Source organism: Pipistrellus kuhlii, unplaced genomic scaffold, assembly GCF_014108245.1.
Source record: "Pipistrellus kuhlii isolate mPipKuh1 unplaced genomic scaffold, mPipKuh1.p scaffold_m20_p_13, whole genome shotgun sequence".
NCBI classification, from domain to species: Eukaryota; Metazoa; Chordata; class Mammalia; order Chiroptera; family Vespertilionidae; genus Pipistrellus; species Pipistrellus kuhlii.
The window spans coordinates 29,708,966-29,722,956 of NW_023425438.1; the positions used below are offsets into that span (position 1 = coordinate 29,708,966).

The window sequence follows — 13,991 nt, forward strand, 5'->3', positions numbered from 1 at the left end:
TCATTATTGGCATGTCAAGAAAAAAAATTAGATTTTCTTAGGGTCTGTTGACCATTGCAAGTTATTACATAAAAAGTACAAATGTCTTTCCAAACCATACAGAACATCACATTTAGAGAAAAATAGTTCCACAGAAATGTTCTTTACAAGGATTTCTAAGTTACTTACCGATACAGGCATTTCTAAGTTCTGGAGGGCTATAGGAATTAAGAAGAGTTAACAGTTTATGGGCAAATTCAATTCGCTCTTGCCACTGGATTAATGCTTGTTTCACATCTGCAAATACAAAAATACACATAAATATGCCATTTGAGATCAAACCTCCTCACAATTATTTTCTATGTAAACTGCAAAATACTAACACTAAGAAACTCATATTATTACATAAACATATTAGATAAAAGCTATGATTGTTTTCATGAGATGGCTACTACTATTAAACCTGCTAGATTCTTTTTTTTATTTTATTGATTTTTCACAGAGAGGAAAGGAGAGTGATAGATATAGATAGAAACGTTGATGAGAGAAACATCAACCAACTGCCTCCTGCACACCCCCTACTGGGGATGTGCCGGCAACCAATGTACATGCCCCTGACAGGAATCGAACCTGGGACCTTTCAGTCCACAGACCGACGCTCTATCCACTGAGCCAAACCAGTTTTGGCAAACCTGCTAGATTCTTAAAGCACATATTTTAGAGATGAATATACCCTATATTCTAAAAATTTATATGAAGTTCAGAGTTCACATTATCTTATAAGTACATAAGAGAGATTTTTATAGTTATTTCTCTTGAAACTAAAATGATCTAATCTAAGCCATGAAGTTTCAACTTAAAGAACCTTCACAAAATACTCATATTGTTACTGTGCTGGAAATGTCTTCCAGTCTCCTATAGCTTGACACTTATAACATGCCTATTTTTTGGGTAGACATAAAGAAAATAAGAGCATTTCAATTTTTTATCAGAGGTCATGATAAGCATTTCTTTATGACTAGCAAAAGCCCCATCTTCTGTAACTGGAGATAAAAACAAATTCTCTGAAGCATGTGGTTTAAACGCCTTATTTTGTTCTTTAACAGTTGAACTAATAACAAACAAACAAAAAAATAAACAAAAAAGAGATTGGAATAGCCAAACCTTTTCTCTGAAGATATGGACGTGTAGACTTCAATACCGAAAGGAATATTGACAGAAGTTCTACTAAATCTCCAGTCACATGGCAAGCGGTGGCTTCATGGTACATCATGTGCAGTGTGTTGAATGACTACAAGTGATTTAAAAAATGGAAAACTTCATCATTTCATTTTTACTTTATTAAGCCACAAAATTGTAGAGCTCATTCTAGACAGATGTATTCAGACTCAGACTACATATATGCATATGAACACAAAGAAAATGGATTTGTTTTTTTATCTAAAAGTCAAATTCTCTCATTTAGCTCTTTTAAAATATAGAACAGTCCTCACACTTGAGAGCCCTGATATTTTGTGTACACATTTTGGTGTGAAGGAATAATTTATTTAATCAGATTTTTCTTCTTTTTGTTACTGTTTGCTCTAAGATGGCAAACCTTAGAGAGTATAAGGCAGCAGGCAACAACATGAAGATTAGGGAGAACAGTAAGGCTTCTAAAGAAAGAAAATGATAACATAGCAATCAGCTATACTCAAAAGGAAGAGGTAAAAGAGCTCAAAAGGGTAGGAATTTCTTTCATCACTAGTGGCCTGGTGCATGGATTCGTGCACACTGAAAGGAAATTAATTAGAAGAAATATTTTAATATCACTATTAGCCCTTTCTCTATAATAGAAGTGTCAACCAAATTCATGATTGACAATGATGGAAATGCATGCATGCGATTAGCGCCAGTGAGAGTTTTACTTACATCACACATGCATGAGTCAACTTAGCATTTTATATATATATATGTAAAATAAACTTGCTTAATTAGACCTGCTTTCTGATTTAGCTAAACTTTCACCAGCCCAGTGAGGCACTTCTCTTTCAGGTAATTGTCAGCAACACAGCAGTAAATATCAATACCAAGATTATTATTATTTTAGATCATGCAGGGAGAATTTAAAGGGTAAAATATTTAACTGCAGCAGTGTTTGACTATATCTGTGCAATGAGAAAACCTAAAGTCATTTTCAAGGTCCACCATTTCTTACTTCTTTTCAGTTGGGTCAAGTTCCTAAGCTTTCTAAATCTCCATTTTCCAAATAATGAAAAGAAAATAGGATTCAATCGAGTCTCCAATCTACCTACTCCAGGACTTCTGTGAGGATCAAATGATGTGAGGCATGAGAAAATGCTTCACAGACATTTGGTTAAAGTGTAAAATGTTTCCACCTAGCTATAAAGCAAGTCATGTTCCTGGGCTGAAGAAACTCAGAGGCAACTAGTCACGATGGAGAGGAAGCTGGGCATTACTATGTGACATAATTACCCAGATGGACACTTAGCATATTAGCCTTTTATATATATAAATACTGGCTTGTTAAATCTATTAACTCATTTAACTATATTAGTTTAATTAAAGCCTTAAGATCTTTTCCCCCTACTTTTTTTTATACCATCTTTTTCTAATCCTTTCAAATCAGTTCAAAATTCATGGCCTAGAATCTGTGGCAGTACATAATCTGAAAGATGTACTTGTGTGACACTCAACCTGTAGATTGTGAAGATAGGAACCTTGTCTGTCTTGCTCACTGCTGTATCTCCAGTGCCTAGCACAGAGCCTGGCTGAGTAGACATTCAGACATCTGTTGAATGAAATTCTCACTACTGCTCTTTCACTTACCTTTTGTTTTAGCCAAACAGAAATAGTTGGCATTTCTCAAATACGATCAAAACTTTCTTGCCTCTGTGCCAATTAAGTCATTTATCATTCCAAGTCCAGATTCTTCATAGTATTCATGTTGCATTCCTATTCTGCCATACCATTTTCTGGAAAAAACCACCCTACCTCTTAATCTCACGGTACCCTTGGCATATATCTTTCATCTTATCTCCATTAATACACTAAAGGTTACAATGGACCTCTATGGCCTTAAAATAATCTCAAAGAGTGGATGTTCAAGAATTATGGAAAGAATGAATGGCTGATTTTAACCACCTGTCACTAGCTTTCTCTGATGATGCTAAGCTTAGTTTCTTAATGCTATCAAATAAGTGAGCTCTTGAGAAACTGCGCCTTTGAATACAATGCATATTGCTCAGTGGATATAGTGTTAGCCTGTGGACTGAAGGGTCCCAGGTTCAATTCCAGTGAAGGGCACACGCCCAATTTGCGAGTGGGCTTTATCCCCAGTAGGTGGCGTGCAAGAGGAAGCCGAGCAATGATTCATTCTCTCTTATCATTAATGTTTCTCTCTCTCTCTCTCTCTCCCTCTCTCTTTCTCTCTGAACTCAATAAAAATATTTTTTAAAATAAATAAATACAAACAAATGGAGGGGCAAAATATGGAATTACTAAGGAAAAAGTAAATAGCATCCTAAAAATTGTGACCTAATTATTCTCTGAATATTCATTAGAATATTAGATTGGTATAATTAAAATCTACATACCTGTAAAACAGTCTACAATAAACTCTAAATATCCACAAAACAAGAAGTCTTGCTAAGAAAATTAAAATGACATAAATCTACAAAATATTTACCTCAGTCATCAGGATCAACCCTCGATTAAATACAACAAGAAGCCTGTCTTCATCAGATTCTAATAATATTCTGAAGGCACTGGAAGAATACATAAAGTCTAATTTGAGAATTCTGAATCAGAACACTTTGCTGATTAAAAACACAAAACAAAACCAGAAGTATATTGTCATTTAGGCTCTCTACTTTCCTACTTATACAGACTATTACATCTATTTCTTAGTAAGTCAATAAAAGGAGATCATATTAAATATGAAACCCTCTAAGTAATTTAAAGAAAAGTTATGTCTTACAGTATCTAATCTACTCTTAATTATCCATAATGGTAGAAGAGAGATGTAATAAGAATATTTTGAAAGTTTCAGTATAAAAAATGCTTATTTTTATAATGGTTTATCTTTGAGATTATGCTAAGTTCTGAACAATAATATATACTCATATTATCAAATCACTCATTAGGGGGTTATTGGGGGGAAAGAGAAACATAACGAGAAAAGCATTAAAAACATATGGTGGCCCTAGCCAGTTTGGTTCAGTGGAGAGAGCGTAGGCTTGCAGACTGAAGGTTCCTGAGCTCAATTGATGTCTCTCTCTCACACTGATGTTTCTTTCTGTCTCTTCCCCTCCCTTTCACTCTCTTTGAAACTCAATGGAAAAATATCCTTGGGTGAGGATTAACAAAAAACAAACCAAAACATGGTGGCCTTAAAAATAATTTATATAATAATCAAAAGCAGTTATTATTTTTGTTAGCAGAAATAATTTCATTATTAGGTAGTGAAAACTGCTGTTACATAGTATGACTGAAAATCCTTCCATTTTAACAAAATGTTTTTCCTTTTTCAAAAAAAAAAGAATTAAAGCTCCAAAAAAAAAATAAATAAATAAAATAAAGCTGAAAATAAAAACTTTTAAGTAGTAAATCTTAGGAAACCAATATATTCAAAATTAATGTCAACATTTTAAAAATTTCCTTTAAAGAGTCCTGGCGAAAGCATTCTGTGTATTAATAAAGATCCAAATGTGCTAAAAGCGGTTTGGCTAAGTGGTAGAGCATCTGTCTGCGGACTGAAAGGTCCCAGGTTCGATTCCGGTCAGGGGCATGTACGTTGGTTGCGGGCACATCCCTGGTAGGGGGTGTGTAAGAGGCAGCTGGTCAATGTTTCCTGCTCTCAATCTCTCTCCCTTCCTCTTTGTAGAAAATCTATAACATAAATAAATAAAATAAAATAAAAAGATCCAAATGTAAAGTTTTCTGAAGAAGATAATGTGAAATAATTATCTTCAGTTGAATAGAGTGTTCAACACTATAAGCAAACAAAAAAACAAACTCAGATTCAGGCAAAAGAATGGTAGCTACTAGCCGAAAGGGGTGTAGAGGGAAAATAAAGAGAGTAATATAAGTCATATACATGATGACAGAAGGAGACTAGACTTTGGGTAGTGTGCACACAATAAAGTATACACATGTGCTCTAAAGCTATACACATAAAATTTAGATGATGTTATTAACCAATGTTACCCCAATAAGTTTAATCTAAAAAGATTTAAGAAGTTATTACAGTATTCAATAATGTACTGAAAAGAAATTTGCCTAATAAAGGACATCATCTCCAAGTCTTATTTATAATATATAGATGTATTTTAAGAAATTAATCTGGATTTTAATTTGCTCTGATTAACTATAAAGATCATGATTTGTTATTTTCCTAATTCCTAGTTAAAAAAGATAGGTAGGGCTAAACAAATAAAAACATATTAATAGTGAGACTCATCCAAAGATGAGAAAAGTTATTGCTAGAGGCCTCTAGAACAGAACTGTTCAAGCATAACTTTAAACAGAAAACTGTCGATTAAGGTTCCTTTCAACCTTAAGATTCTACCATTTTGACAAAACACAATGCAAAACCAAACAAACCAAAAAACCTGCTCAAAAGTAGCTCATTAGCTTTCAAAATATAACTTCTTCATGGTGACTAAACACATAAATGCTTTCCCAATAACCTTACAGAACTGGTAAATGTTTATAGTTATAACCTAAATTGTCAAAAGTATGGTCCCCATCCCCTCAGTTGGAAAAACAAAAAGTCCCACAAGACAACTTTTTACCTTATTAAAGTAGTCCAGCAGGAGCGGCCATCTAAGCAACGCAAGTAACAACTTATGGTTGTTTTCTTAAACTGTTTAATATCTTCTAATTCTTCATCTCTCATATCTGGCCTCTGAGCTATAAATAGCTGCATCAGATTAAATAGTTCTTCCACTGCCTAAAAAGGGCAAATACACATCATGGTGATCTTTTAATTCTGCAACTTTTTAGAATGTGTGCTTTTCATACAAATGTATACTCATTAGCCAGCTCTTAAAATTACATAAATAAGTTCCACTACAGTACCACTGAAGAATAGTCATAAAATTAGCAATGAATTCTATTTTTAAAATTTCATATATAATTCTAATTGCATATCTCAAAATAGAATTTCAGGAAGATTAAAAACTGCAAGATAAGCCGGGACCGGTTTGGCTCAACGGATAGAGCGTCGGCTTGGGGACTGAAGGGTCCCGGGTTCGATTCCGGTCAAGGGCATGTACCTTGGTTGTGGGCATATCCCCAGTAGGGGGTGTGCAAGAGGCAGCTGATCGATGACTCTCTCTCATCGATGTTTCTAACTCTCTATCTCTCTCCCTTCCTCTCTGTATAAAATCAATAAAAATATTAAAACTAAAACAAAAACAAAAACAAAAAACCTGCAAGATAAGATAGTTCATTTTTAGTCTTAACACTGTTTCAAAACCAAGTTTTGTAACTTCAAATGTGCATTCAGAGACATGCTACAATAAACCTTTACCACTTTTTCCTTAATAAATAAGAAATAATCACTTTGTCACAAGAATTTTACACCCCTCAATTAAGACCATTTATGAGATAACCCTTTTGTGCCAATATTTGGAATTATCTTTCTATATTTAAGGCAAAAATTGACTTAAATATAATTTTTATTAAAATCTCTAATAGATAAGTTCTATAATAAAAACTGTTACATTTTGGGGGGAGGGAGAAAAACACACACAAAAAACCCCAAACTGTTACATTTCATTGATATCAAGGTCAAAAAAACATTAGGGAATATTCTCATGCAGTACTCTTCAGAGGTATATTTAACTATGGACATGTTAAGTAATGAAATCAAGTATTTATATAAATGTGATAGAAAAGATGCATTCACTCTTAATAAATCATATCCTGACTCCTAAGTCAGGCACTCTCATTCTTTTCCTTCTGTATTCTTATAGTCTAGGCTTTGAATATGTTTTTCTTTTTTTTGTTTTGTTCTTAATATAATCACTTTATTATAAACATTCTATCTTTCTTCACTGGAAATTAGTTTTTTTCAAGGTGAGAAATTCTAAACAATTAACTACATTATGTCTAAAGAATAGTTAAGGCCCTATTTTCAACAGTAAAAAAGGAGTATAGTACACAACTAAAGGATACCAATCCTTAAAATATCCTCATTGTATTTTTTTTAAGTCTTAAATGTTGAATGTATTGAAAAATGACTACTCTCCACTCTCACCATTTCTTATTTAGCAAACAACTTCTCATATGGCCTCTGAGTTCATAATAGCCTTAAAAAGGGTTCTGCACTTCCCTTCCAAACTCCTTCCCAGACTTATACCCTCTTGGCATAATTTTCGATTGACAACAGAGAATAAAAGATGGCAACAAAAAGAAATATCCAGGAATGACAGCCTTATATGGAGAGGGTGAAGGGGGGATGTAATATCAAACCTACAAATAGTCTGCAGAGGAAAAAAAAATCATATTTAGATTGAATATATTTGTATTCTGACAGAACCTTTAACCATTTCATTCACTTCAAAGTAGTATGAGAAAAAATACTAGGGAATACTACAGCAAAGATAAAAATATTATCTAGCTCACAACTTAGCTTAGCATATAGACCTTGATAATAAATATCAAAATAAAAATATTCACTTCATAAAACTGTACCATAAGTTAACTTTTTTCATTAGGTACATATGAAAGACACATTTACAAAACCATAAATTAAAATAGGTAAGTTCCACTAGAGAAAATTTCAACCTAAGACAAACTATCCATACACTTATAAATTTTATAACCATATAGCATTTTATGTTTTTAAGAAAACACACATGTTGTCTTTAAGAAAGAATAAAGTTAGACCATACTTCTATATTTTCTCACCATGTCCCAAATGGGGAAAAACAGGTATTTCCAATCAATTTGAGGATACAGATATGAGTTATCAATTTTACTCACTCCAGGGTATTGGCTGGCATGGGGTGTGAGATTCTTAAAGGCCCACTGGATGTTCTGATGAGAAGCCAGTTGTCGTGTGAATGTAGGAGACTGCTCACAGCAGAGCCTCAGAATGCCATAGTAGGCAGGCAGCATCCCACGGTTAAAAAGCACCACATCCTGATCATCATGGTCAGCAAGGATGTAATTGAAGGCAATGTTCTTGGTTACCACGGGGTTCTGAACAATAAGGCGGATATTCTCTGGACAGTCAGCACACACATTGTACCAAAATGAAAGCAAAGCCTGTTTATTGTGATTTGTAGCTATTGCTGGCTCAGAAAGTTTAGGCTGGAAAAGGTTCCACAAATCCATGAAATATGTGGAAAACATCAGCTTCTCAGTTTTGGAAATTAAACAGTAAGTCATAAAGCTAAAATAGGGCACAAGCTTTGTAGTGCCATGAACAGCAGCATCAACATAAAGTTTGGCTCTTGACAGCAAACCAAGGAGCACGTTGTAGACCTGATGTAGGACGACTGTTGTGTCTGGACTGAGTGGAAGGTCACGGGTTGGGATGTGCAAAGACCTTGTTGATCGGAACATCTGGCGGAATGAATTGCTTGGTATAAGGGACACCAGAAGATAAGCTGCAGCTATAAATGTAAAAAAAACAACAACACACACACACACACAAACACAAAAAACAAACAAACAAACAAAAAACGGTTAGATAGGTCCTTATAAGATATAAAAAATAAACTGAAGAGCAGTCATTAAACACAAAGTCACTCTTCCTTTTAAAAATTAAAATGAATAAAATTTAAGGGACATGAATATCTCTTTTAGCCCCAGAGAAAGATCCCAAGGAATGATGTAGACAAACATCTTCCATTCTGTCACTGTTCTTTCTTGTCATTTCATTTCTTCTCAGGAAACAATATGGTTTAACAGAAAGAATACAGTATTTGGAACAAGACCTACATAAGGCTGAACATGGTGAAATCAGTTAATGTTTTAGGGTCTAAAAAAATGGTTTTCCTAAGTGGCAGCCCTGACTAACTTTAAAATCATTTTCCGGGAGAATTTTCAGTTGAAAATATTCAAGAACACCCGAATTGTGAGTGATATATTTTTTATAATATTCACTGCAAAGTGATTTTTTAAAATTAAATTCAAAATATCGTGGCATATGGGGATGGTTTCTGTTTTGGATGCATGACAGTTAATTGATTAAAGAATTTTTTATTGATTTCAAAGGGAGAAGGGAGAGGGGGAGAGAGAGAGAAATATCAATGATGAGAATCACTGATCAGCTGTCTCCCGCATGGGAATCAAGCCAGTGACCTCCTGGTTCATGGGTCAATGCTCAACCACTGAGCCATGTTGACTGTGAGGCCAAGTATTTTTGTAGAATAATCTTCGATTAGGTTTATCTGATGTTTATCATATTTAGACTCTCAGGTTCTTGTTTTTGGGAAGAAGCCACACTGTGCCACACACACAGGTACAGTAACCGTTGCATTACATTATATCAGAAGTTTATGCTATAAGTGTAACTCTTCAGTGATGATAATCTTAATCACCTGGCTGAGTTAATATTTGTCAAGTTTCTTTACTTCATTATTTCCTCCATCCCCCAAACTCTTACTTTTTGAAAGCAAGGCACTAAGCTCACACAAAGCTCATTCTGTGTGGGAGATCTGTCTCTTCTTCATTAATTCATTCATTTGTATCAATATGGACTCATGAATATTTTATACTTTGGGTCACATTCTAGGGCTCTGTGTCATTTACTTTTTTATTCAAATTGTTCTAGCTTTGGTCATTGGGAACTCTTTCTGGTTAGTTCTATGTCCCCTTAATATATTCCCATCACTTTGGCTTTTGAGTACTTCTTTACTTTCTGGATCTACAAGATCCTGCAGATTCATTTTGTATGCTTCCAGCCACAGTCCTAGAATCAGCCATTTCTCCAAGGAATTGTGATTCCTTTCATTGAAGAACGGTGTTTAGAAAAAGAGATCTGGGTATTCAACATGCTTGTTGCTACTGGAGTGTCATTGATCCCAGATCCTCTCAGTAGATAGCTAACAAATGATTTTAATGATTGAAAAATTTTAAAATATTAACTACTTTGATTTTTTTTCTTTGAAAACTATCATGAGAGAACATAATCTAAGTTTATTTACCAGCAATTTCCTATTCTGTGAAATATCTATATTTTGTATTTGTCCTTCTGTTTTCCAAGATCTTTGTTTATTCTACTCCAGCATGTGTATAATAAAGATGTTTATTATTTAATGCCCACAATTTCAGTGAATATTTCCCCTCAATTTGTTTTATTACTACTTTTTAGCATTCTTGTTTCTTTCTTTTTTTCTTTTTTTAAGAGAGAGAGTAGGAGAGAGAGAAACATCTATGTGAGAAAAACACATTGATTGGTTGCCTCCTGCACAGGCCCTGGTCAGGGGCTGGAGTGGAACCTGGGACCCTTCAGTCCACAGGCCAACACTCTATCCACCAAATCAAACTGGTTAAGGCTATTTTTAGCCTTCTTAAATTGCTTATAAGATAGAATTTTATGACCCTTTACTCTATTTACTAATGCCAATAATGCTTTGTCATTCTATCAAGCAAGGAAACAAAAATGGGTTATGGTTATGTCACCTTAAAAAGGACAAACTTTTCTATCCTTAGAAAAACCAAACCACTAGAGATATTTGTAAAACATTGGTATAGGTTTCTAAATACTAATATAATTTTGGCTTTTAAAAAAATAATACCTTTAGAACATTTAAATTATACAACAATGGACATATTATAGTCACCTTACAAACAAAACAAAGAAATAAAAGTTGAACAAATGGTTTGTTAAATTCTGAATATTTGACTTACAAGTCCTGACTCTAGGGTAATTGTGAGCCAAAAGAAACCTCTCGACCCAGTTTTCCATATTCTGCAGGACCCAGCTGTGTGCCAGTTTATTTCGGGGTGTCTGCACTGCCAACCAATCCAGACACTGAGAAGGATTATATTCAATTACCTAGAAATAAAACAGACAAGAACAGAATATAAAGCCATTTGAATGAGCAGTAACTTTTTAATTTACTTTTGATATATGCCATTAAACACAATCAAAATAATTTTATGAAAACTAGATCCTAAAAAACAGTTTCAACCATGTGTTTTCCTTAAAAAAAAAAAAAAATAAAAAAAAAAAAATATATATATATATATATATATATATATATATATATTACTGATTTTTTATAGAGAAGGGAAAGAGATAGAGAGTTAGAAACATCGATGAGAGAGAAACATTGATCAGCTGCCTCTCACACACCTCTTATTGGGTATGTCCTGCAACCAAGGTACATGACCTTGACCGGAATGGAACCTGGGACCCTTTAGTCCGCAGGCCAATGCCCTATCCACTGAGCCAAACCGCTTAGAGCTGTTTTCCTATTTTTAAAGCTACTTACTCTTATCAACAGAAAATGTTCAGAAACATGTCATTAGATTACAAAATAAAATTAAATAACCAAGGACTCTAAAATAAGACCAGTAAAAGAAGCCAATTACTTTTAGGTCTTAAGTTTGCAAATTAAAATAAAAGTGCTATTTTATTTGTTTGTTTGTTTGTTTATTTATTTCCGGGAAGGCCAGCGTGGAGAGTGTCCGCTGTGTCACAAAGACCAACGGGGGTGTGAACACCACCGAGGTCGGGCCGGGTTCCGCACCCCTTCCCCTTCCACACACCACCATCGGGCAGGAGGGTAAGAGGCGAGGGGCCCGCGGGCAGAGCGAGAAGAGCGGTCCCATTCGCCAAGGAATGTCCGTCCCTCGTCTGGCGAGGCTTAGGCCCGGCCCGGGAGAGCACGACGTCACCACATCGATCAAGCGTAAAAGCGCTTTTAATTCTTTAAAGTTTCTCATCTTTACTTTTCCTATTGTTCGCCCAGTCTGTTTCTGTAAGTGAGAATAAAAAGTAGCTCACTGCACTACTGGGGAGTTTTTTTTGTGTGTGTGTGTATGTTTTCATGGGGAAATAGAATTTTAGGAATCTAGAGTAGGGGTTGGAAAACTGTGACTCCTGGGCCAAATTCTGTAGTTTGCCTGTTTACTAAGTATTTTTTGGGAACAGAGCCATACCCACTCATTTATGTATAGTTCCAAGGCTGTCTTTTTTTAAATATTGATTTCAGAGAGGAAGGCAGATGAAGAGAAACATGGATGCAAGAACTAAACATCTTTCAGTTGCCTCCTGCATGTCCCCTACCAGGATGGAGTCTACAACCCGGAATTAAACTGGCTACCTTCTGGTGTATGGAATGACGCCCAACCAACTGAGCCATATCTTGTTTGTTTCAGAGTAGGGAAATGAGAACTGTGGATTGGCTGAAGGCTGTTCTCTTTATCTGGGAAACTAGCCCAAAACTCTCCCCCCAGACTCTCTAACTAAAGTATCTCTCTTCTTTCCTCAACCTAGGACTTATTAAACCCATTTTGGAATTCTAAGTAAGAAGAAACTGGTAATTAATAATGCAGAGACTATATAAAAGAAGTAAAATCTTCAGAAAAATAAATACTAAGACATTTGCTCTAAGATTTACCTCCCATATCCTCTGCAGAATGTAAGACGCAAAGGGAGGCATTCCTGGAGGTCCACCAGCAAACTCCATTAGCATAGTCAATAACTTGAAGAAAGGATTGGCGGCCTATGAGATATATAAGACTATATTTATATCTATTTGAAACCATCTCTACCAGCAAAAAATAAACACGTATAATTCTTATCTATATCATATTTAAATATGCTGCATTATATTTGCAGAGAGGAGTACTCCTGCATATGAACTTGAACTATCATAAAAATCAGCTGGGAATACAAAGTCAGTTGCAGGGGAGCCACATGTAACAGAAAACGTATTTTTTATGGATGTTAATTTGAAAAAAAATCATAACTCTTGTTAAATGAGACAACCATGTTTGTAGAATTTTGATTAAAAGTTTGTTGTAGCAAATTTTGATCTCAGATATAATTTGTATTAATATCTGACATGTATTATCAAAATAGCTGTAACATTTCCATTTTATAAAGATAGTTTTGTACAATACTATATTCAATTTTTTTAATATACTTCCCACCTATCCAGTCATCTGATCAGTCTATTTTTTTTTCTTGGGCCCAATTATATGCTTAAAACCAAACAACATTCAAGCTTAGGCAGGATACTGATATGTTGAACTTATAACTAAAGGCCTGGTGCATGAATTTGTCCACGGGGAGAAAGTAGGGGGCCCCTCAGTCCAGTCTCGCCAATATCAGACATCCCTTTCACAATCTGGGACTGCTGGCTTCTAACCACTCACCTGACTGCCAGCCTGATTGCCCCCAACTGCCCTCTGCTGCTGACCTGGTCCCCCCAACAGTCCTCCCCTGCTGGCCATCTTGTGGCAGCCATCTTGTGATGACATGAGGGTGCGAGGGCCACCTAGGCTTTTATTAATATAAATTATATTTAACTGAGAAAATTACATTTGTGATAAGACACAAAGAACTACCTCCATTTATTCAAGTTATATATTTAAAAATAGGATATATTATGGGGAAATGGATAATTTTTTTTCAAGGACAATTACAAAAGTTCATTTGAAAGCACTGCCAATACTGGTAATAGTTTTAAAAACATGATTAATAAATTTCTACATACCTCAGGAGTCAGTTTTGCTATTGATGTGAAAAGCATAGATACAATCTAAAACAGAAAAAGGAAAATTTCAGAAAATGCTTTAAAAAAATCATCAAAAAACTTTAATACTTTGAAGTTAAAATTTTAAACTTTCTTAGCACTTACATGTTCTGCAAGTCTATTATTGTATCGACACAGGCTGAAAATCAGATTGCAAGTTTGTCTTATATTGATGCCATCACGAATATGTTGAAACAAGAAGGGAAATCCCTGTTAAAAATAAAAGGTGTTCATTTAAGAAGGGTTTTATTATTTTTATTATTATTATTATTATTATTATTATTA

The 13,991-nt window shown here is 34.7% G+C and overlaps 1 protein-coding gene across 12 annotated transcripts in view; it reads right to left on the reverse strand.

The window, feature by feature from the left end:
* Positions 1-13,991, reverse strand: part of USP34 (ubiquitin specific peptidase 34) — a 186,512-nt gene that overhangs the window by 18,864 nt on the left and 153,657 nt on the right. For 11 of the 12 annotated variants that reach the window (XM_036435431.2, XM_036435430.2, XM_036435437.2 and 8 more), the window contains 9 exons: positions 13,812-13,916; positions 13,668-13,712; positions 12,567-12,671; positions 10,849-10,996; positions 7,972-8,606; positions 5,775-5,932; positions 3,668-3,746; positions 1,144-1,270; positions 169-276 (listed from right to left, as the gene is read on the reverse strand). In XM_036435431.2, coding sequence (XP_036291324.1) covers positions 169-276; positions 1,144-1,270; positions 3,668-3,746; positions 5,775-5,932; positions 7,972-8,606; positions 10,849-10,996; positions 12,567-12,671; positions 13,668-13,712; positions 13,812-13,916 — 1,510 coding nt within the window. The remainder of the gene's footprint in view (positions 1-168; positions 277-1,143; positions 1,271-3,667; positions 3,747-5,774; positions 5,933-7,971; positions 8,607-10,848; positions 10,997-12,566; positions 12,672-13,667; positions 13,713-13,811; positions 13,917-13,991) is intronic. The other variant, XM_036435436.2, reaches the window with a different exon arrangement.